The following is a 25,080-nucleotide window of genomic DNA, read 5'->3' on the forward strand; positions in this document are numbered from 1 at the left end:
ATAAACTGTGATGTTCTGATAACATATAATATGTGTAATTAATTGTTTATAATCCCTTTTCTGTAAACAATGTTTGCTAATACCCCTTACAATATAAGTCTGATGACTTATGAAACTTATAGGGTTATATTTTGCTAAACTCATTATTTATCTTAAAACATGTGGTTTCAATACCAGAAGCTATCTAAAGAACTGCTAAACCACAGAAACTTACACGTAAGTTTTCATGACTTTTCTCTTATTTCGTGACTATCTCTTTAACTTCATGCATCCAACATGGAGTTCTAATTTTTCTATCTGTGCAAACAACTTCACAACATGCCTTCCTGGCAGAATCAATCTGGTATGGATACTCGAGCAGTGATTATCACTCACATTGCTGTTTAATCAAGAAAATGCACATTGCTAACTAAATTCATTTACTTAACAAATTACTATACCAATATTTCACCTTGATTACCAAAGAATCTTCATGGGCACAAAAAAATTAATGTTGTAATGCTGTAGAAGATTCTACAAATAATCACTCTGATTTATATCTGTTCTTTGCATAAAAGGGAGATTTTATTCCATTGGATCTGGTGGTTTGTATCCATGGCATGATCAGAATGGCTGTAGTGAAGGTAATGGAACTGGTTTCAGTGTTCCTCCAGATGGATTATCCTTAGATGTGTGTTTTCATTCTTAAACAGCAACTTGAGAATCCATCAATGATTTCTTCAGAGTATGCCAATGATTTCCAGTGTATGGTTCTTTTTTTCATAATTTCCACATCATTTCCATTTGAATCATATTTGTATGTTTGAGACTACAGTTCATTTTGACAGCTGTTTCATTTATTTTTTTTTAATGTTTTTGTTTTCTGTATGAAGTTCATTTTAAAACAGGTCAAAACTAAACGGTAATCACTTACTGTATCAAATTCTCCACATACTCTTGTGCCCTAAAGCAGCATAAAGAATTTTTTTTCAAAACAACACTGTAATTTTGTTCTTTTAGAGTCAACACTCTTCCTTCCTATTTTGTATGTGTTTTCTTTATTTGAATTTGTGCACATCTTTATGTTGGAGCATAGTGGTAGTAAAGCCTAGTCTCTTTACTATATCTCTTCTGAACAGAAATCCTGTAGGTACTTGCTATTATTTTTAGCCTTGCTCTTTATTCCAAATTTTCTCAAAATGCAGAGCATTCATTTCCTACTTTGGTGTTCTGATGTTTCCAACAAGTATCAATATTTTCTTTATGTCAACTGATTTCTCAAATAACTCAAAAATTTCTCCACTTGTTCCTTAGTAGATCTTCTGTGGGACCATAATACAAATAATACTCAATGACCAATTATTTCATTTTGATGTCTCTCCACATTACTGCACTTGAAATTTTCTGCCATTCAAGATTTTCTTCATATCTACTCCTTCCTTCCTTTCACTGATTGCTACTGCCTGAATATAATATCTTTATGTCACATAAAAACTCCACCTGTCTTCTTTGTCTCAGTAACACCAAGTATGTTGACATGGCACTTCTCTAATTCTTTTGCCAATATTTAGAACGATTTGTGTTCGCAGGTATATTTTTTTGAATAGCCTGTATAAAGTGGATAGGATATTTTCTTAGCTTCATCATTTGCCAAAGCTTGTCTAATACAACATGAATAAAATTTTACATAGTTCACAAATGCAATATGTGTTTCCAAATTAAATTCTCTGTATTTTTCTATTTGTTTTGAGATAAAGGATCATTGATTCAGGACTTAATATATCTGAATTTCATTCTTTCTTCCAATAATATAGCAGAGGTAAGTATGTTTAACGTTGTAACTAAAACAATGAAATTAAAGTTTTATCTGTTTTTTGTGTTATTTTCTTAAAATAAACAGTTCTTATAATAATATACTGCAGATTGTCACGTATTAATAGTATTTATAAATTAAAGAGCCGTATAACTGAGAGGAGACCTCCACATAGCCTTTAACGGAATGCGGAGAACCCAACCAGGGCTTCTGACCTAATGTCCAATCCTCACCTTCTCGTGGTACACCCTGTTGGGTATCTACTTGGATACTGAACGAACGAGGATGGGCTGGCAATTTGGGATTTAGCCGACCAAATTGTATTCTTATTGGTTAAACCAAAATAAAAAATGATGGTACAACATGACAGAATTTCATGCCGGCTGGGGCGTCGCCCGGTTAAACAAAGCCCACATTGTTTTCGACAGGGAACCAGGACGACAGCGAAAAGTCAGCTACTGGAACAAATCTGAAAACAAACCCCAACTCAACATCACCAGAATTAAAGATCGGTACTATCAACGTAAGAGGCCTGAATGGCAAAGAAATGGAGCTAGCTGAGGAATTAGATAAGTACCAGATTGACAAAATAGGGGTGACTGAAACAAAAAAGACCAAAACTGGTGAGATCTTTCTGAGCAATAAATACAAAATGTTATATTCAGGCAATGACAATCAAGGAAAAGAAGGAGTAGCCATAGTATTCAACACAAAATACGAGGATAATCTTCTTGAATGGCAGTCAGTCTCAAGTAGAGTAATGTGGGCAAATATGAGAATGGGGAACTGGACAATGAGACTTATTTGTGCCTATGGTCCCACAGAAGGTTCTAATAAGGTAGAAGTGGAGGAGTTTTTTGAGGCTTTAGAAAAAGCAACAGACACAATGAAAAATGAAAAGTTGGTCCTTGTGAGGGATCTAAATAGCAGAGTAGGAAATGATTGTGAGACATACAAAAATATTTCGGGAAAATTTGGAGAAAAGAGCAAAGCTAATAATAATGGCAAATATCTGTTGGATTTCTGCTCAGGACATGGACTGGTTATTACTAACACCATGTTCCAACATAAAAATGTGCACAAATTCACATGGAGAGAAGAAGCTAGGAATAAGAAAAGTCTCATTGACTATGTTATTGTTGATAGTAATGTTTTCTCCCTGGTGCAGGACACCAGAGTGTACAGAGGATTTGAAATTGGAAGTGATCACTATTTAGTCTTGAGCAGGATAAAATTGAATTTCATATTGAAAAGAATAACATGTAAGAAAGTTTTAAAGCGAATAAAAGTTGAGCAGCTCTCAGATGTGAACTGTAGACTAAAATACAGAAAGATTATTGAAAAGAAAATGAAAGAGTTTGAGAACAGGAATCAAACCTTGGAGATTCAGTGGCAAACTCTGAAGAAAACATTGATTAATTCTGCCAGAGAGGCATGTGGTGAGGTTGTCTGTAAGGATAAAAAAATCAGAACTCCCTGGTGGACACAGGAAGTTAAAGAGGCAGTGAAGGAAAAGAAGAAAGCATATCAAAAGTTCCTGTCAAATAAGTCAGCTTGTGCTCTTAGAGAATATAGAGACAAATGCAAGAATGCTAAACACTGTGTAAAACTAGCTAAACAAAAGTCATGGGAGGACTTTCGCAAGAATATAGAAAATAAATATCAAGAAGATGGCAAAATATTCTGGAGGTTGTTGAAGAAGTTTAAGAATGGAGGAAAGAGTGCTGTAAAAGGAATTAAAGATGATAAAGGTGACATGAAAACGGGAGAAAAAGATATCCTTGAAGTATGGAGTAATTACTTTGAAAAACTGCTAAATGAAACAAGCAGTGATGACAGCACAGTGGTAAAAAACACTGACCAGGCATGCAGGCAGGAATACATACCCATACTTGAAGTAGAAAAAGCCATCAAAGGCTTGAAATGTGGAAAGGCAGCAGGAGTAGATGATATTCGACCAGAAATGCTGAAGTATGGTGGTATAAGAGTCTTACAGTGGCTGCACTGCATAGTTCAGAAAGCCTGGACAGAGGGACGAATTCCCGTTGATTGGAGTAGAGCTCTCATAGTACCCATATATAAAAAGGAAAATAAAACTGAATGTGAGAATTACAGAGGTATTTCCTTACTGAGTGTTCCTGGCAAGATCTATGCAAGTATACTTGAGAAACGGTTGAGAAGAATTGTGGAAGAAAAGCTTGGTGAAGAACAAGCTGGATTCAGGCCAAATAGAGGCTGTCAGGATCAGATCTTCACTTTACGACAAATAGTCGAGAAAGCATGGGAACATAACAAAGATCTGTATTTAAGTTTTGTCGATTTGGAAAAGGCATATGACAAGGTGTCAAGAGAGAAGCTATTCAATACGCTGCAGTTATATGGTGTCAATGGGGCATTATATCAAGCAATACTTAGTCTTTATTTGAGTTGTAAATCAGCAGTTAGAAATGAAGGAAGTACAGGAAGATGGTTTAATGTTAAATCTGGTGTGAGACAAGGATGTACATTATCCCCTCTGTTATTCATTATCTATATGGATTACATTATGAAGGAAAGTGGTATTAAACATGATATCAAAATTGGAGATGTTAATGTCAGCTCTTTGCTTTATGCAGACGATCTTATACTTCTAAATAAATCTGCTACAAGTCTGCAAGATTCTCTGACTAAATTGAATAGCTGTTGTAATAGATATGGTATGAAGGTCAGCAATAAAAAGACAAAGACAATGAAAATAGGCAGAATCATTGAAAATGTCGACTGTGTTGTGAATGGAGAACCTGTGGAACAAGTAAAACATTTCAGCTATTTAGACACGATTTTTACTGAAGATGGTAAATTAAATATAGAAATAGACAACAGAATCAGCAAAGCTGGTATGGTGGGAAGTCAATTGAATAAATTCATATGGAATAAGAGAGAAATTAGTCGGAACACTAAATTAGCTGTATACAAGACAGTGTTCAAACCAGTTTTAACTTATGGATCTGAGAGCCGGGTCAGAAGTAAAACACTTGACCAAAAGACTAGAGACCACAGATATGAGAGTCCTGAGAAAGATTATAGGCGTGAACAGATGGCATCAATGGCAATATCATATTAAAAACGAGGATATTAGGAAAGAACTTGACATTGTCAGCATCCAGGAATGTGTTAGCAGAGGTAATCTCAGGTGGTATGGTCACTTAAATAGAATGGGCGAGGAAAGATTAACAAAACAAGTGTTCTCTGCCAGGTTGGCAGCAAAACGACCCACAGGAAGACCAAGATACAGGTGGATTGATACGGTACAAAGTGCTTTAGACGATAGAAATATAAGATCTGATAATGTTGGAGTCTTGACAAGTAACAGACTGATTTGGAGGAAAATTATAGATAGGAAATTAATAATGATGTAATTTTTTTCATGTAGTATTATCATATCCTGTACACCCCTTGAGGGAACAGGGCAGGAAATTGATGATGATGATGATAAATTAAAGATGCCAAAGAATTATATTATATTAATTAGTGAAATTGTTAATATCCAGATTAAAACAAATCATTAGCTGGATGATGAAGGAATTGAAAAAGTTGAAAAGCGATAAGAGAAGCAGCAGAAGGATAAGAAGGATGAGTAGTGAAGGGAAAAACAAAAAAGCAAATATTTCACAAGCATAATCAGGAAGGTAAAATCAATTATAAAAATAAGGATATTATATGGTACAGAGATCCAATCATGAAACATGCAACTGATGACCATGTGATTACTTCGTTTTTTGGGTGCTAAAATTAAAATTTTAACAAATGTTACTACCGAAAAGGAAAAAAGAAAAGTAAAAGAGATGGTAGTGTTGGATTCTGATTATGTAGAGATTAGAGTAATTATTATTTGGTTCAGAATCCAACATGATCTTCCATCACAAAGGCTAGACTTGTAAACATTATTTAATGTAAATAACTTATTTTATAATTTAATATTCATATAACTACCTTAATTTTGTCTAATATTTAATTATTTAATCAAAGATATATGCATTAATAATGAAAAGACTGTATTAAATATTATCAAGCTATTTTAATTATTACTATGTTAATATTATAAGAATTTGTATTTGATAATTTAACTGTGCATTAATTGAAATGTAAATATTCTCTATTTATTCCTACTTGTAGAAGTTTAACGTTATGCAATAGCTCGATTTTATTATGTTTTGTTTTGTTGTCATGGAGACATGTAAGTAAGCGAGCGTGAGTTTGGAACAGTATGTGAGGAGAATGTTAAAAGAGTTTTAGTTAAAGAGATCACGAGAATAATTTATAAGCACGGATATATAAGTGAGTAACGCTGAAAATTTAGAGATAGAAGGAGATAGAGAGGAAACATAGAGGGAGAGGATTGGCATTCAGTTGGAATCAGAGCATTCAGCAATTGGGAATCAGAGTGCAATAATAGCGAGTCAGCAAAATCACTCAAAGAGCTAATTAAAGTCTACAAGTTGAGAGGCGGTTAGCTAATAAGTTGTAGAATAACAATTATAGTTACGGAAGACAGCTGAGTGACTACTAAATAGACTAGCGATACTTGAGTTGAGATTTAATTTCAGGGCCGACCTTTCAAGGACATACAGAATCTTGAAATAAAGCACGGAGTTACTAGAGAATAGTAGAGGCTGTAAAGTTGAAGGATAGCTGTGTTTAGAATTATAGGGCCTAAAGAATTAATTGAATGCAGGAAGAATGAACAACTGTGCATATAAAACCTCAAGTTAAGAATTATTGTGTGTTGCCTTAATTCATGAGTGATCAGTAGTACTTCATGCAAGAACGTTTGTTTATGTGTATAGTGACCGATGATTAATTGATTAATTCAGTTATTGCTTAGAAGATTTATTTAACGAGTGCCGTATATTGTTTAAGTGTTTACAGTTATAAAAAGTGTTTACGTATAAGTAGATGAAGAAAAAAGATTATTGGTAAGATTATTCCAACCTTTAATATTTTTATAGAGAAGTGTGTGAGTTTCATCCTAGAATTTCCTTATACTAACAGTAACTATTGCAGAGAATTAGCTGAAGTGTAAAATTAAAAGTGTTTGTTTGTGAAGAGGTGTTACTGCAATTTTTATTGTATTTGGAACTTAAGGAACTGTGAGACTAATATAGAGATAACAGATTTACCATTGTCTGAGTTTGCATTATTGTACTTATCAGAGAAGCTAAAATGTTTGTGATATCTTAATTACTGATTTGAAGTTAAGTGTAAAATTTGTGATTTTAAAATTAAATGTTTGTTTTTGTTAATCAAAAGTTGTATTTTGCCTGAATCTCTTTTACTGCACCATTCATAAAATATTCGAACCAAAAGAGGGTGAATTAAGTAAGTTAAATATACTCGGCCAGTATATATTAATAACAACACATAAAGGAGAAATAGTTGAGAGTTGGTTTTTCTTCAGTTCTTGAACTAATACAAATATAGAGTGGCACAGTCAATAAATATAAATTTTCTCTATATATGAATTAGAAATAACTAATTATAGTAATAATTAGTTATTTCTAATTAGTAATAACTAAATATCGGATCCAAAGTTTAGATTGAGAAGAAGTAGGATCCAACAAAATGGCGCAGCAGTCGACAGGATTTGAATTCACTGTCATAGGTTGTGAAATTAAGTATTAGATTTTGTAATAGTAAAAAGAATATAAAGATAAATTAAGTGAATCAAGTGAATTGGTTGTAAACTAGAATCAGGCAAACAGAGAAATTATTTTAGGATTCTATTTTTTTTTTAAAGTTATTGTTAATAGATTAATATGGCAATTTCACCTACTTCTAAAATGGAAGATAGTGAATTTTTTTGTACAGTGCACCCACAACAGGTTTTTCCCCAGTTTTCAGGTGAAGAATCAGATGATGTACTGTCCTTTTTTACTTATGTTGAAAAACTTAGGTAAAAAGCTAACTGGACTGATTTCCAATTACTTATATTATTAAGAAATAAATTAGGGGTGCTTAAGGGTCAAAGCTGTATAACTGAGAGGAGACCTTCACATAGCCTTTAAAGGAATGCAGAGAACCGACCAGGGCTTCTAACCTAATGTCCAATCCTCACCTAGTCGTGGTGCACCCTGTTGGGTATATACTTGGATACTGAACGAATGAGGATGGGCTGGCAATTTGGGATTTAGCCGACCAAATTGTATTCTTATTGGTTAAACCAAAATTAAAAATAATGGTACGACATGACAAAATTTCATGCTGGCTGGGGCTTCGCCTGGTTAAACAAGGCCCCCGTTGTTTTTGCCAGGGAACCAGGGCGAACAGCGAAAAGTCAGCTGCTGGAACAAATCTAAAAACAAACCCCAACCCAACATCACCAGAGTTAAAGATCAGTACTATCAACGTAAGAAGCCTGAATGGCAAAGAAATGGAGCTAGCTGAGGAATTAGATAAGTACCAGATTGACATAATAGGGGTGACTGAAACAAAAAAGACAAAAACTGGTGAGATCTTTCTAAGCAATAAATGCAAAATGTTATATTCAGGCAATGATAATCAAGTAAAATAAGGAGTAGCCATAGTATTCAACACAAAATACGAGGCTAATCTTCTTGAATGGCAGTCAGTCTCAAGTAGAGTAATGTGGGAAAATATGAGAATGGGGAACTGGACAATGAGACTTATTTGTGCCTATGGTCCCACAGAAGGTTCTACTAAGTTAGAAGTGGAGGAATTTTTTGACGCTTTAGAAAAAGCAACTGACACAATGAAAAAGGAAAAGTTAGTCCTTGTTGGGGATCTAAATAGCAGAGTAGGAAATGATTGTGAGACAAACAGAAATATTTTGGGAAAATTTGGAGAAAAGAGCAAAGTTAATAATAATGGCAAATATCTGTTGGATTTCTGCTCAGGACATGGACTGGTTATTACTAACACCATGTTCCAACATAAAAATGTGCACAAATTAACACGGAGAGAAGAGGCAAGGAATAAGAAAAGTCTCATTGACTATGTTATTGTTGATAGTGATGTTTTCTCCCTGGTGCAGGACACCAGAGTGTACAGAGGTTTTGAAATTGGAAGTGATCACTATTTAGTCTTGAGCAGGATAAAATTGAATTTCATATTGAAAAGAATAACATGTAAGAAAGTTTTAAAGCGAATAAAAGTTGAGCAGCTCTCAGATGTGAACTGTAGACTAAAATACAGAAAGATTATTGAAAAGAAAATGAAAGAGTTTGAGAACAGGAATCAAACCTTGGAGATTCAGTGGTAAACTCTGAAGAAAACATTGATTGATTCTGCCAGAGAGGCATGTGGTGAGGTTGTCTGTAAGGATAAAAAAATCAGAACTCCCTGGTGGACACAGGAAGTTAAAGAGGCAGTGAAGGAAAAGAAGAAAGCATATCAAAAGTTATTGTCAAACAAGTCAGCTTGTGCTCTTAGATATTATAGAGACAAATGCTAGAATGCTAAACACTGTGTAAAACTAGCTAAACAAAAGTCATGGGAGGACTTTCGCAAGAATATAGAAAATAAATATCAAGAAGGTGGCACAATATTCTGGAGGTTGTTGAAGAAGCTTAGGAATGGAGGAAAGAGTGCTGTAAAAAGGAGTTAGAGATGATAAAGGTGACATGAAATCTGGAATAAAAGATATCCTTGAAGTATGGAGTAATTACTTTGAAAAACTGCTAAATGAAGCAAGCAGTGATGACAGCACAGTGGTAAAAAACACTGACCAGGCATGCAGGCAGGAATACATATCCATACTTGAAGTAGAAAAAGCCATCAAAGGCTTGAAATGTGGAAAGGCAGCTGGAGTAGATGATATTCGACCAGAAATGCTGAAGTATGGTGGTATAAGAGTCTTACAGTGGCTGCACTGCATAGTTCAGAAAGCCTGGACAGAGGGACGAATTCCCGATGATTGGAGTAGAGCTCTCATAGTACCCATATATAAAAAGGGAAATAAAACTGAATGTGAGAATTACAGAGGTATATCACTATTGAGTGTTCCTGGTAAGATATATGCAAGTATACTTGAGAAGAATTGTGGAAGAAAAGCTTGGTGAAGAACAAGCTGGATTCAGGCCAAACAGAGGCTGTCAGGATCAGATCTTCACTTTACGACAAATAGTCGAGAAAGCATGGGAATATAACAAAGATCTGTATTTAAGTTTTGTCGATTTGGAAAAGGCATATGATAAGGTGTCAATTGAGAAGCTATTCAATACACTGCAATTATATGGTGTCAATGGGGCATTATATCAAGCAATACTTAGTCTTTATTTGAGTTGTAAGTCAGCAGTTAGAATTGAAGGAAGTACAGGAAGATGGTTTAATGTTAAATCTGGTGTGAGACAAGGATGTACATTATCCCCTCTGTTATTCATTATCTATATGGATCACATTATGAAGGAAAGTGGTATTAAACATGATATCAAAATTGGAGATGTTAATGTCAGCTCTTTGCTTTATGCGGATGATGTTATACTTCTAAATAAATCCGCTACAAATCTGCAAGATTCTCTGACTAAATTGAATAGCTGTTGTAATAGATATGGTATGAAGGTCAGCAATAAAAAGACAAAGACAATGAAAATAGGCAGAATCATTGAAAATGTCAACTGTGGAACAAGTAAAACATTTCAGCTACTTAGGCAAGATTTTTACTGAAGATGGTAAATTAAATATAGAAATAGACAACAGAATCAGCAAAGCTGGTATGGTGGGAAGTCAACTGAATAAATTCATATGGAATAAGAGAGAAATCAGTCGAACACTAAATTAGCTGTATACAAGACAGTGTTCAAACCAGTTTTAACTTATGGATCTGAGAGCTGGGTCAGAAGTAAAACACTTGACCAAAAGACTAGAGACCACAGATATGAGAGTCCTGAGAAAGATTATAGGCATGAACAGATGGCATCAATGGCAATATCATATTAAAAACGAGGATATTAGGAAAGAACTTGACATTGTCAGCATCCAGGAATGTGTTAGCAGAGCTAATCTCAGGTGGTATGGTCACTTAAACAGAATGGGCGAGGAAAGATTAACAAAACAAGTGTTCTCTGCCAGGTTGGCAGCAAAACGACCCAGAGGAAGACCAAGATATAGGTGGATTGATACGGTACAAAGTGCTTTAGACGATAGAAATATAAGATCTGATAATGTTGGAGTCTTGACAAGTAACAGACTGATTTGGTGGAAAATTGTAGATAGGAAATTAATAATGATGTAATTTTTTTCATGTAGTATTATCATATCCTGTACACCCCTTGAGGGTACATGGCAGGAATTTGATGATGATGATGAGAAATAAATTAATTGGAAAGGCAAAAACTTTTTTGTACTCATCTCCAGTGCTAAAAGAAACATTAGATTATCAAAAATTTAAGGATAACTTGATTTCACAGTTCTCAAAATTAAGAAGTATTAGCCCAAATTTATGGAAGTTACAGAGAGTCTTACAAAAGGATAAAGAAACTGTTACTGATTTTCACAATCGTTTATTGACACTAGCCAACAGCTTAAATGTTACTAATGAGGATAAACCCCACTTAGATTGGGCTGGATTCCAACAGTTCAGCCAAGGTGTTAGATCAGAATTAAGAGAAACAGCCTATAAGAAGAAAATTTCCACCTTAGAAGAGTGTCTCGAAATTGTTAAGGAAAAGGAACAAATGTTAGGAGACTTTTATCCCTCATACAGTGTAGGTCTTGTTAATGTTGTAAATAAGACTAGTTGTTCCTTGAACCAATCTAAAGTTGAAAAGAAAAATAAGGATGAAAAAGGAAAGGGAAAGAATATTGGAGAAAGTCCAAGTAGTATTAACTGTATAACTGAAGGTAAAGAGCAATTTGACAAAAGGCTGATGACAGAAGTGCAAACCCTAATTCACCAGGAAGTAAATAAGTTAAATCAACCAATAATGGATAGTCTTAATGTGGTTGTTAGACAATTATCAGCTATTACTTTAAAATCTCAAGAAGACCAAAACCCCACAACTGATAAAATTAATGAGGTGATTAAACATGAAGTGGAAAAACAAAATCAACCCATTTAACTAGTCTAGATAAAGTAATTCAAGGACTAGATAATGTTAAAACAACAGATGTCTATTATCCCTCAATCTAAGACAGAGACAAAACAAAGAGATCCTTCAAAATGTTATAATTGCAACAAAGTTGGACATTATGCCAGGAATTGTTTCTATAACAAGGGAAACTACTCTAATAGCAGATTCGACTCAAAGTTTGGATACATACCCCACAGAAGAAATAATAGAGTTCGGAAACCCCACAAATTAAGTGAACAGTTGATGAGAATTAAAGGAGATATCCTGGGTTCTCAATGTGACATCTTATTAGATACTGGATGCAATGCCTCTACCATCAGAATGGACTATTTCTTAAGCTTAAAAAACAAATTATGGAAAAGCACTGCCAAACTGAGAGAACCTGTAAGGATTAATACTATCTCAGACTCAAGCTTCATAGCATATGAGAAACTTTGTGCAAAGATTTACCTACAGAATTTGGACTATGTGTCTGGCAAGATTTACTTGTTGTCCCCACTACATCCAACTTAAGCTCCCACATTATTTTAGGAACAAATTTCTTAGCAAAATATCAATTCTCCTGTGATTTTTCTAAGAAGGAAGTATCCCTGATGAACAAGAAGAGATGTACCAGAAGAAATAGAAATCATGAATAGGATAGGACTAGACACCAGACAAAGCAGTTTAAGAAAGGTCATCTGTTAGTCAATTAACTAAAAAGGATGGTGATGTGAATTCTGATGTGTTTTATCAGACTGAAACACTACAAGATACTAATGAGCAGCCATCACAACAACAAATATCCATGCCTAAATCAGATGTTGGCACTAATAATCAACAAATAGTTAAAGTAAATTTTGTCAACGTAACTGCCTTAAGTAGTAAAATTAGAAATTTGGAAAGTCGGTGGAAATACAAAAGAATGAGTGATCACAGAAGAAGGACTAAAGAAACAAATTACCAAGATGATACACAACTGAGGATAAATGTTTTCTTTAAAGAAAAATTATTCAAAGGAAGAGTAAGCCTTTGTTGGATTCTGATTATGTAGAGATCAGAGTAATTATTATTTGGTTCAGAATCCAACATGATCTTCCATCACAAAGGCTAGACTTGTACACATTATTTAATGTAAATAACTTAATTTATAATTTAATATTCATATAACTACCTTAATTTTGTCTAATATTTAATTATTTAATCAAAGATATATGTGTTAATAATGAAAAGACTGCATTAAATATTAAGCTATTTTAATTATTACTATGTTAATATTATAAGAATTTGTATTTGATAATTTAACTGCACATTAATTGAAATGTAAATATTCTCTATTTATTCCTATATGCAATAGCTCAATTTTATTATGTTTTGTTTTGTTGTCATGGAGATGTAAGCGAGCGCGAGTTTGGAACAGTGCGTGAGGAGAATGTTAAAAGTTGTAGTTAAAGAGATCACGAGAATAATTTATAAGCACGGATATATAAGCGAGGAACGCTGAAAATTTAGAGATAGATAAGGAGATTGGAGTAGAGAACTAATAATTCCCATCTATATAAAAGGAAATAAAACAGAATATGAGAATTACAGAGGAATTTCTCTAAGTGTTCCAGGTAATATTTATGCAAGCATACCTGAAAAGAGGTTCAGAAAAAATGTGGAAGAAAACCTTGGGGAAGAATAAACTGGGTTCAGGCCAAATAGAGATTGTCAGAATCAGATTTTCACTTTACAACAAAAGGTTGAGAAACCATGAAAATACAGCCAAGATCTGTACTTACATTTTGTAGATTAGATCTGGAAAAGGCATAGGACAAAGTGGGAGAACATCTTTTTAAAACACTACAATTATATGGGATAACTGGAACTGTATAGCAATACATATTCTATATTTAAGTTGTAAGTCAGCAGGTAGAATTGAAGGAAATACAGGATGATGGGTTGACAAAATCAGGGGGTAAAACAGGGATGCACATAAGAGAGTGGCATTCAGCTTGATATTGCAATTGCATGTCTCCAGGATTCTCTAACTAAATTGAATAACAATTATAACAAATTTGCATGAAAATCGGCAATAAAAAGATCAAAACTATGAAAATAGGCAGGAGCATAGAAAACTTCAGCTACATTCTGAATGGAGAGTCTGTAGAACAAGTAAAATATTTCATCTATTTAGGCAGTTTTTAGTGATGATGGCAAGCTAAATCTGGAAGTAGACAGCAGAATAAACAAAGCTAGCAATGTGGGTAGCCAGTTGAATAAATTATATGGAAGAAAGAAATTAGACAAAACAAACTAGCAGTATACAAGATGGTATTCAAACCAATTTTAAGTTATGGATCTGAGAGTTGGGTTAGAAATAAAGCACTCAATCTATGACTAGAGACCACACATATATGAGGGTTCTGAGAAAAATTAGAGAAGTGAACGGATGGCATCAAATGCAGAATCATATTAAAAATGAAGATATTAAAAAGGAATTTGACATTGGTAGCATTTGAGAATGTGTAAGGTCACTTAAAACAGAATGGGAAAGAATGGTTGACAAAACAGGTGTTTGATGCCAAGATGGCAGTTAAGAGACCCAGAGAATGACCAAAGTTTAGGTGGATTGATTCAGTCAGAAGTGGCTTAGAAGCATAAAATGTTAGATATAGCAATATTGGAATGCTGACAAGTAATAAACTATTATTAAATGGATTAGAATCCTATTTTTTTAACAAATATAAAAAAATAGGATTCTAATCCATTTAATAACTATTAAATTGCCAGAAAATTAGCCTTTTGGCTTTTAATTTTAATTACAAAATAATAAACTAATTTGGAGGAAAATCGTGGATAGATGAATAATAATGAAAACTTAATCATTAAGTGCTATCATAGTAACTTGAATACCGCTTGAGGTTACATATCAGGAAATTGATGATAAAAACACGTGAGATTTTGTAAGTCTGTTAATTATATCACTATAAATTACATATCCCTTGTTCAAAACAGTTATTGCTATATATTTTTTCTCTTTTGAATAAAGAAAAAATTCTAGCTTTTAGCAAATTGCTTGGAATTATACAATTTTTTCTGATGATTATTCTGCAAATTTAGAACTTTTTCTTATAATAAGTTACTTTCATGCTAATTAAGTTCTAGGCTTGTTCCATGAAGACCACTAAACAGTCAAGTTTTTTTTTTTTTAGTGCATTTTCAGTAATAATTCTTCCATGTCACCTTAATGTTATCAGTTTTCTTTCATATATCCATTGATCTCTATTTCTGAAATTAATTTTGTATTATCTGACAACTATGAACATTATTTTCAACTGAACAGATAAACGTGTATGAAAATTATTGATATACTTGACATACTCTATTTCCAACTAGGCTTCTTTTATTTTTGTTTGCTTTTGTCTTCTTGTACAGATAATTCAGGCATACTGATTGATTTTCTGATAGTGATGTTTGCTTTTCTTTTAACATTGAAAAACATTTTTCCCCTCCAATATCAAAAAAATCAGCCAATGCCTTTTATTCTTGTATAGGGAGTAGGCGAGGCCGTTTCAGCCCTATCTAACTTTTGGAGATTGAGTGGGCAGTTCAATCTCCACTGATAGCCAATCAGTGATAGCTGGCCTAAGGCTGTCACTAATTAAGCAGAATGCAGTGAAGAGACAGCTAACAAGTGCTGCCACCTAGTGGTCCCTAACACAATATATTTTGAATGTCTGAAAATAGTGTTTGTTCAATGGTCGATTTTCTTGAGTTTTTGGGACAAAAAACTCGCTTCCCCGTGCCAGAAATCGACAAACTCAGGAACTGACAGAAAAAAGGCTTAGAAAAAGTTCCTCTAGTCAGTCATGAAGAAAAACTTGAGCACAAGTCTTTCTTCATGCAGTCAAGCTCCATAGAGTGCAAACACCATTTCTACTGAGCTACACAGGCTCAAAAAAGATTTTGCTGGGCTCATCCAGGATCCCCTCCAATATTTCATGTCAAATTTCTGAATAAACATTCTCTGATGTTTTTATTCTTCTCTCCTAATGGATTAAAACATTTTTGATATATTATCAGTAATTTAAGCTTATTAAATTGTTAAGTAACACATTTTCTGAAAATTGAAATTGCATTGTTATATAGACTGGGAAGTTTAAAAACTGACTAATTTTCTCATATTCTAAGGGGGAGGCTATGAATAAAAAACTTTTAAAAAATTAAAAATTAACACACCAAAGATATAAATAGAGTTCCAACTTTTCAGAATAAGAAATCAAAAATTCAGAAACCATTAGCAGGGATATTAATGAGTAAAGAAACATATTACATGCATCCAATAAAAGAATAGTTGCTAGCCCTATATCTGTTTGTAAAAAAAAATAAATTACTTCAACCAGCCATAACTCCATTCGAATCATGAGCCTTATATGTTTAGAAGTTTATAACAGAGGTTTATATCTGAGTTTAAAAAAAAAAAAAATAATGTATGAACATGGTCTGAATTCTGAATGATTAAAGAGCTATGGGTGTTTAAATTTTCAGAAATAAAGGATATCTTTTTTCTTTTCCCAAAGCTGTACTTCTAGTTATGTGATGTTTTCAGTATCATACCTATGTTTAAACAGTTTTTTTTTTTTTTTTTTAATTAAATTAAAATGACACCTAGAATATGTCCTTAGCATAATATTCTACATGTAATTTGAAAAAGTTTTTTCTATATTGATTAAGTGACAGCATGGGAAACTTAACAATGAAGAGTATTAAAATAACAATTTTACAATATAGTTATTACCTGGTACTGGAAAACTCCATGCTAATAACATTGTACACTTTTGTACGTACTTGACTGTTGAAATAGCTTACCCATTCTCTTAGTGACATTTTAATGTTGCTTTGCTTTGTGACATCAATAACATCGAGAGAAAAATCTGGATCTAAGAGCCAAATAAATAAATAAAATAAAATAAAAATAAATATATTTATTTTACTATCTAATTCCTTAAAATGAAGTTTTTTGAAAGTAAATTTTTCCATGTGGAGAAACTTAATATCTGTAGTTGTGTATATGAAGAAGTTTCATCTAACGGCTTTAATATGTTATTTTTTGTTTTACAATCAATTCTTACTGCAGTACACTTTTAGGGAGAACAGACAGTAAATTTTCAATGAAGAGCATAAGGCTTTTTTTGTCTATAATAATAAGGTTCTTTGTAATTACTGTGTTTGCATGAGAAATTTAGTGAGGGTCTACTGCACCATGTTGGTCCCATCTAAGGGAGATTGTAAATCAATAGCACATTAGTAACATGGCTGGAGTGCAAATCAGAGACCAAACACAAAACTTTTCCCCCCCCCAAGGCTTTGTGGAGGAGGGGAGGGGTTCTGGATAACTATTTCAACATGACAATTGTTAAATTAGATATAAGATTCTGGATTATGTACAGTCCTTTTTATAGTTAACTCTTAGGGAGAAAGGTTCTGTGGTAGAATATGTGATCAGATCATTGTTTCTTTAGCATACTGTGTGAAATGTAACTCTGCTTGTTCTAGTATATTTGTATATACTCCAGATGATGACCTTAATATGAAGGTCAAAACATTGGGAAATTAAATTAGTTATTTATAACATGGTTGTAAAGTCCATAATTTCTAAAATGAATTTAGCATGCAGTTTGAATGTAGTGCGAAGGCCATGTTTTATTAGTACTTTGGCCATCTTTCTGATGTACCTCTGACATATGGAATTAGAATAGTAATGTTTTGTTCCTGTGTATTAGAAGAGAGAGAAGTAATGGGGCTATGTTGTATTTTATCTATTTTGTAGGAATTATAGTCATTGGCTAAGAAGTATGGCACAGATAATTAAGTTCTGTGGAAAAAGCTGTATCATTAGAACAAATCACACTGGCTCAGTGTACAAGCGTTTTTAAAATACAACACTGTTGGGCTCGATGATGACATGATTGTTTATGTATATATCTTCCTATGTGTGTGTTAGCTTTCAGTAAATGGAAAAAAGATAGTGATCCACCTGAAAGGCAGTTGTCTAATATGTCAATAAAAAGCAAATGGTTATTAGACTATTTTTCTAATGTGAAGAGAATTTTGAGGTATTGGCTGTTTAAATAACTGACAAAAAGAATGCAAAGTGTCTTATCCATGCAGCCAAATGGCAAGCACATCATCAACAAAGCTAAACCAAACTGGAGGAGGGAGTTGTATGTAGCTGTGTATTTTGTTTTCAAAGTGTTCCATGTAAAAGTTTCATGTTCCATGCTAAAAGGAAGGGTGCAGAACCCATCACCACTCTACATGAAGAACTAATTAATGTTCAACATCTATGCTTGTTTATTAGACTGATGATATTGTAAATGGTTGGGGGTTTCTCTTATATATATATCTCTATCCTTTTATATGCCCTTTACCTTTCTTTACTTTAGGTATTTCCGTGCCTTCTATAATGTTAGTCTATTCCTTCCTATATATATCACTTTATGCTATGACTCCTTTTCTGTTTATTCTAACTGCCTTCCGCACTTGTCTTCTTATTCCTTGAACACCAGAAAATTTATTTGATATGCTGCACCACTGATGTCCGTTTTCTAGTAATAAGAAGTGTTAAGTACACTCCAGTAGTTTTCCCATTACATTCAAATTATCCCTGATTAATTAATATCTGCAGTCGTGGTCTACTATCTATCCTTTACTATCCTTTCTTCTGGGTTCCCACTAATAGGCTCTAATATTTTTTTGGAACAGTGCATCAAAGAATTAAATATCAGGCAATACTCTATTAACATTTAAACAACACATTTATTTACCATAAAACAATTTACACTATTATTCCATTAAACAAAAATTTTTTAGTTTAACTTTACATAAAACAATTACGTTAAAATGCTCTTTCAATTCATGAAAATCATGGCACATAAATAACCACTCTCTTCCAATATTGAATTACTATCCTAAGCAATAGTACCATTAACAAACAGTTACTTCTTTACTGTTATACACATAAGAATGTCATTACATATAAAAGGTCAACCCTTCAGATACTAAGATAATACTCAAGGCAAATGAACTGTTAACAAACTGTTACTCTTTAATTGTTACACACATAATCTTCTATTACTTATTAAACATTTAAATCCAACCATTAACCCTGTTCAAATTCAGCAGCCTAATCTTAACAGTCCACTATTACAGTTCTCCTATAATTCACAAAAATTGGAAAGAAAAAAATCAAACTTACTTTAGGGCTGCTACTCACTGCGTATTCTCATTCCCTGGCTTCGGATTGTAGTCCTGACCTTTTCCTCCTGTATCAGGTTTTCTCCCTCCCTTTTTACGCTGCCAATAGATTTACTGATGGCTTCTGTTGGGAAGCTAACCTGCCGTCACACGGCAAAGATTTTCGGCTTGAGGAGTACTTGCGTTCGCATTAAACTAATGGAGCAATTCTTTCCTGCTCGAAGATTCCTCTGTTTGGACGATAGCTCCCGACGAAGGCTTGTCATCAGATTAAATGCTTTGCGTGGTGGACCAGCTTCTATCATCTTTCTTTCAGACCACTGGCATGAATTCTCCTGAAGTCGCGTCTTCGATGGCTTACATCCAACAGACAACCGCTGGGATACCGGTGACGACCTATGGGTAACTGATGATGATGACTTCTGCATAACCGATACTCAATCTTCCGGCCAACGCCTTTTATTCACCTTCTTTCAGATTCCTGCACGAAGACATGGGACCCCAAATATTTCGGTGCGAGCCCTTGTTCTTTCATTGACACTGACCATTTCTTTGATCTTCTTCTACACTCCTTTAATTCTATTTGTTTCGGGCAGCAAGAGTGCGTCTGAAGTTTGTCGGTCCGTCTGACATTGACCTTGAGTGTTTACAGGTGGAATTTACAAACAACTTTCACATATCTTTATAAGGAGCTAATATACAAAGTTTTCTTGTGGCAAGGTATTGCTTTTGTTCAATACATTCTAGAATTTTCCATTTTAGGGCAGTAAGTATAGACAATTCCCATAGGGATTATTTACATTAACAAACTATTTAAAATATACATAGACATACAGGTTATTTTTATAACATCCTTACAGGGCTTGACTTCTGTAAAAATTTATGTAAATGCTTTGTCATTTTGAAGCTACATTGAATTTTTACAATATCACCTCCACAGAGATGACATTATATACAAAACATGACAGTTCGGTAAGTTGAAAGTTAAATGGGGCAGAAATTTGAATAGGTCAGCCTTCCTCACACAATGCCGTAACAGCGATATTATTAAAGCGTTAAATTTAGCAATGGGTGCAAGGAATAAGAAAATTCTCATTAACTATGTTAATGTTGATAGTGTGGTTTTCTCACTGGTGTAGGATACTAGAGTGTACAGAGGATTTGAAATAGGAAGTGATCACTACTTAGTTTTGAGCAGGATAATATTGAATTTCATATTAAAAAAAAAAAGGTACAAGTCTGCAAGATTCCCAGAGTAAATTGAATAACTTTTGTAATAGATATGGTATGAAGGTCAGCAATAACAAGACAATGAAAATAGGCAGAAGCATTGAAAATTGAAAATATCAACTGAATTGTGAATGGAGAACCTGGAACAGGTAAAACATTTCAGTTACTTAGGCACGATTTTTAGTGAAGATGGTAAATTAAAGTATGGAGGTAGAAAAGTCTTACTGTGGCTGCATTTCATATTTCAAAAGGAACCTGGACAGAGAGAGACAAATTCCAGATGATTGGAGTAGAGCTCTTATAATACCCATATATAACAAGGGAAATAAAATTAAATGTGAGAATTACAGAGATATTTCCCTACTGAAGTACACCTGGTAAGATTTATGGTTGAGAAATGGTTGTGGAAGGGAAACTTGGTGAAGAACAAGCTGGATTCAGGCCAAACAGAGGCTATGGATCAGATTTTCACTTTACGACAAATAGTTGAGAAATCATGGGAGTATAACCAAGATCTGTATTTAAGTTTTGTAGATCTGGAAAATGAATATGATAAGATGCCAAGAGAAAAGCAATTCAAGATGCTACAGTTGTATGATGTCAATCTGAGAGCTTTATTCACTTTAAAACTTTCTTACATGTCCTTCTTTTCAATATGAAATTCAGTTTCATCCTGCTCAAGACTAAATGGTAATCTCTTCCAATTTCAAATTCTCTGTACATTCTAGCATCCTGCGCCAGTGAGAAAACATCACTATCAACAATAACATAGTCAACAAGACTTTTCTTATTCCTTGCCTCTTCTCTCCATGCATATTTATGCACATTTTTATGTTGGAACATTGTGTTAGTAACAACTAGTCCAAGTTCTTAGCAGAAATCCAATAGTTTTTTGCTATTATTATTAGCTTTGCCCTTTTCTCCAAATTTCCCAAAAATATTTTTATATGTCTGACAATCATTTCCTACTCTGCTATTTAGATTCCCAACATGGACCAACTTTCCCTTTTTCATTGTGTTAATAGTTTTCTCTAAAGCCTCAAAAAATCCCTCCATTTCTATCTCAATAGAACCTTCTGTGGGGCCATAGGTACAAATGTCTCATTGTCCTGTTCCCGTTCTGATATTTACCCAAATCACTCAACTTGATATTGCCTGCCATTCAAGAAGATTAGCCTTGTATTTAGTGTTGCATACTATAGTTCCTCCTTTTTCCTGATTGGTATTGCTTGAATATAGCATTTATATTTATTGCTTAGAAAGATCTAACCAGTTTTGTCTTTTTTGTTTCAGTCACCCCTAATTATGTTGATCTGGTACTTTATTCAATTACTCAGTCAGCTCCATTTCTTTGGCATTCAGGTTTCTTATGTTGATGGTACTGATTTTGAACTCTGGTGATGTTGAGGTGGGGAGGGTTTTAGGATTTGTTTCGGTAGCAGACTTTTTGCTGTTTGCCCTAGTTCCCTGGTGAAAACAAGGGGGAGGGGGCCCCTTGTTTAACTGGGCGAACCCCAGCTGGCATGAAATTCTATCATGTTGTACCATCATTTGAAATTTTGGTTTAAGCCAATAAGAATACAATTTGGTTGGCTAAATCCCAAATTGCCAGGCCCATCCTCGTCCATTCAGTATCCAGGTAGTTACCTAACAGGGTGCACCATGAGAAGGTAAGGATTAGACATTAGGTCAGAAGCCACAATATTATACTTCTAAATAAATCCAGTACAAGTCTGCAAGATTCCCTGACTGCATATTTTCATTGTCTTTGTCTTGTTATTGATGATCTTCATACAAAATCAGCAATAACAAGACAAAAACAATGAAAATAGGCAGAAGCATTGAAAATACCGACTGTATAGTGGATGGAGAACCTAAGGAAAAAGATGGTAAATTAAATATGGAAATAGACAACAGAATCAATAAAGCTGGTATTGCATCAAGTCAAATGAATAAATTTATATGGAATAAGAGAGAAATTAGTCAAAACACTAAATTAGCTGTATACAAGACAGTGTTCAAACCAATTTTAACTTATGGATCTGAGAGCTGGGTTAGAAATAAAATGCTTGACCAAAGAGTAGAGATCAGATATGAGTCCTGAGAAAGATTATGGGCATGAACAGATGGCATCAATGGTAATATCATATTAAAAATGAGAATATTAAGAAAGAACTTGAAATTGTTAGCATCCAGGAATGTGTTAGCAAAGAACCAATCTCAGGTAGTATGGTCACTTAAACAGAATGGGAGAAGAAAGGTTAGCAAAACAAGTGTTTTCTGCCAGCTTGGCAAGAAAAAGTCCAGAGGAAGACCAAGATGTATGTGAATTGATATAGTAAAAAGTGCCTTAGAAATATAAGATCTGATAATGCTGGAGTCTTGGCTAGTCACAGATTGATTTGGAGGAAAACTGTAGATATGATGTTAGTAATGATGTAAGTTTTTTCATGTAATGAAAAATTTTTTGATGATGATGATGATAAATTCAGCAAACACATGTTTATTTACCGATGAACACGTTTAGTGCGCGTACAGGAACTAATTGCCACTACTCACATAGAGCTTACTAAGTTAAACAGTTCTATCACCGACCTATATGAAGAACTAATTAATGTTTTAAATCCTGAACTGTAGACTGTCCTATATCACATCTCCAAAATTTCAGCAAAAAAAAAAAAAAAAAAAGGATTCACAAAAGTTAAAAGCAAGCACTTGAAGAATTTGAAATTCTACAACATCACCAATGTACTACGTTCCAACCACAACTTTAACGAGATCGAGTGGTGATACATTTATCGTTGCAGGATTACTGAAGAAGCAAAAAACACTCTCAGTCTGGGTCATAATTTTGCCATTACACCCCAATGCAGTGTTCTATATTCTTGATGAATGTAGAACACTGCATCTACAATCTTCCACCTTCGATGGCTAATAATGTGCATTTAGACACAGCAAGCATTCTATACAAGGCTAAAACTACCACCAAAAAGTAATATACCATAGAATGAAATAGCTGCCTTAAAAATGTTATATAGGAATAAAAATATCGTTATTACCAAAGTTGAAAAGGGTAATGCAACAGTTATTATGGCTCAAGAGGATTATAACAAAAAAAAAAAAAGCAACATCTCTTATGTAACAGTTCTACTTATATTATAGATCAAGATCCTCTCCACTATGTCTCAAAGGAAAAAAAACTGCAAATTATTGAAAAAAGTGACTTCATCACTCAAAGAAATCATCAAAAAATAAAATCTCAAAATCATCAATTTCCTGATATATACTCCCAAGAGGGGTGTTCAGGTTACTATGCCAACACCACATGATTAAGCTTACATTATTATTAATCTCCTATCCACAATTTTCCTTCAAATTAGTCTATTACTTGTAAGCCCTTCAATATTGTCATATCCAACATTTTGTTCTTCTAAGGCAGTTCTGACTGAATCAATCCACCTAGACCTTGGTCTTCCTCTGGGTCTCTTAACTGCCATCTTGGCATCAAACACCTATTTTGTCAACCTTTCTTTCCCATTCTGTTTTAAGTGACCTTACACATGTTTAAACATTCTTGAACACTACCAATGTCAAATTCCTTTCTAATATCTTCATTTTTAATATGATTCTGTATTTGCCATCCATTCACTCCTCTAATTTTTCTCAGAACCCTCATATATGTGGTCATTAATTGAGTGCTTTATTTCTAATCCAACTCTCAAAATCCATAACTTAAAATTGGTTTGAATACCATCTTGTATACTGCTAGTTTGTTTTGGCTAATTTCCTTATTATTCCATATAAATTTATTCAGCTGGCTACCCACCATACCAGCTTTGCTTATTCCGTTGTCTATTTATAGATTTAACCTGCATCTTCACTAAAAACTATGCCTAAATAGCTGGAATATTTTACTTATTTCATAGGATCTCCATTCAGAATGCATATGAAGTTTTCTAATATAAATAAAAATAAGTGAAATGCATTTATGTTGTAATTTATTTACAAATGACACTTAGTACTTACCAACATAATCCAAGATATCATTGACAGTAAATGTTTCAGGTGGCATATGTATGCCTAAACCAATTTTGCTATCAACTAATAGTGGATAATCAAATCCATTCTGAATTAAAAATGGTAAGGTTAACTGTTGTCCTCTCAGGCGGACCACAATGTGATCTGAACTATATGTAAAAATACACATATTTTAGAAATATTCAAATTCATGTAATTGGTAAATTAAAAGAAATGGTTATATGATTAATATTTAACCCCTCCCCTTCCACATACAAGACATTAAAAAATTAAGTTTTCTATAAAGGAACATCTCAAACTTTTCAATATCTTTAAGTTTTCTTTACATATTAACAGATATGAAACAAATATATATATTTTATGAAAATACTTTATTTCATATTACTAATTCTTTTATTTATTATATCCATTATAGTAACTATTTTATTTTAAATTATGTTAATAAATGTAAAGATGGCAAAGTAGGTGTACCAACAGGTACATTTACTGTGCAACAGGCAGAATAACATGACAAATTTATCAAAAAAAAAAATAATAATAATAAATAATGATAACAATTATAGTTAATCACCACTTATTTAAATTCAAGTTATATGGAAATTCTGGAGGATGGCTAATTCAGATGAGTTCATTTTAAATTCAGAAAGAAATATAGAAAATCAGAGCATTCAAAATGAAATACTTAAGAAAAATAAAGACGACACTGGTCAGAATACAAAACAGATGGGCAAG

General features: G+C 33.5%; 1 protein-coding gene across 1 annotated transcript in view; it reads right to left on the reverse strand.

The window, feature by feature from the left end:
* LOC150108428 (histone lysine demethylase PHF8-like) overlaps nt 1-25,080 on the reverse strand; it is a 391,806-nt gene that overhangs the window by 311,007 nt on the left and 55,719 nt on the right. Inside the window, exons 5-6 of the mRNA XM_090415841.1 lie at nt 24,337-24,497; nt 16,622-16,763 (exon numbers count right to left, since the gene is read on the reverse strand). Coding sequence (XP_090271967.1) covers nt 16,622-16,763; nt 24,337-24,497 — 303 coding nt within the window. The remainder of the gene's footprint in view (nt 1-16,621; nt 16,764-24,336; nt 24,498-25,080) is intronic.

Source organism: Typopeltis vanoorti, chromosome 3, assembly GCF_054136105.1.
Source record: "Typopeltis vanoorti isolate ZY-2024b chromosome 3, IOZ_Tvanoo_1.0, whole genome shotgun sequence".
NCBI classification, from domain to species: Eukaryota; Metazoa; Arthropoda; class Arachnida; order Uropygi; family Thelyphonidae; genus Typopeltis; species Typopeltis vanoorti.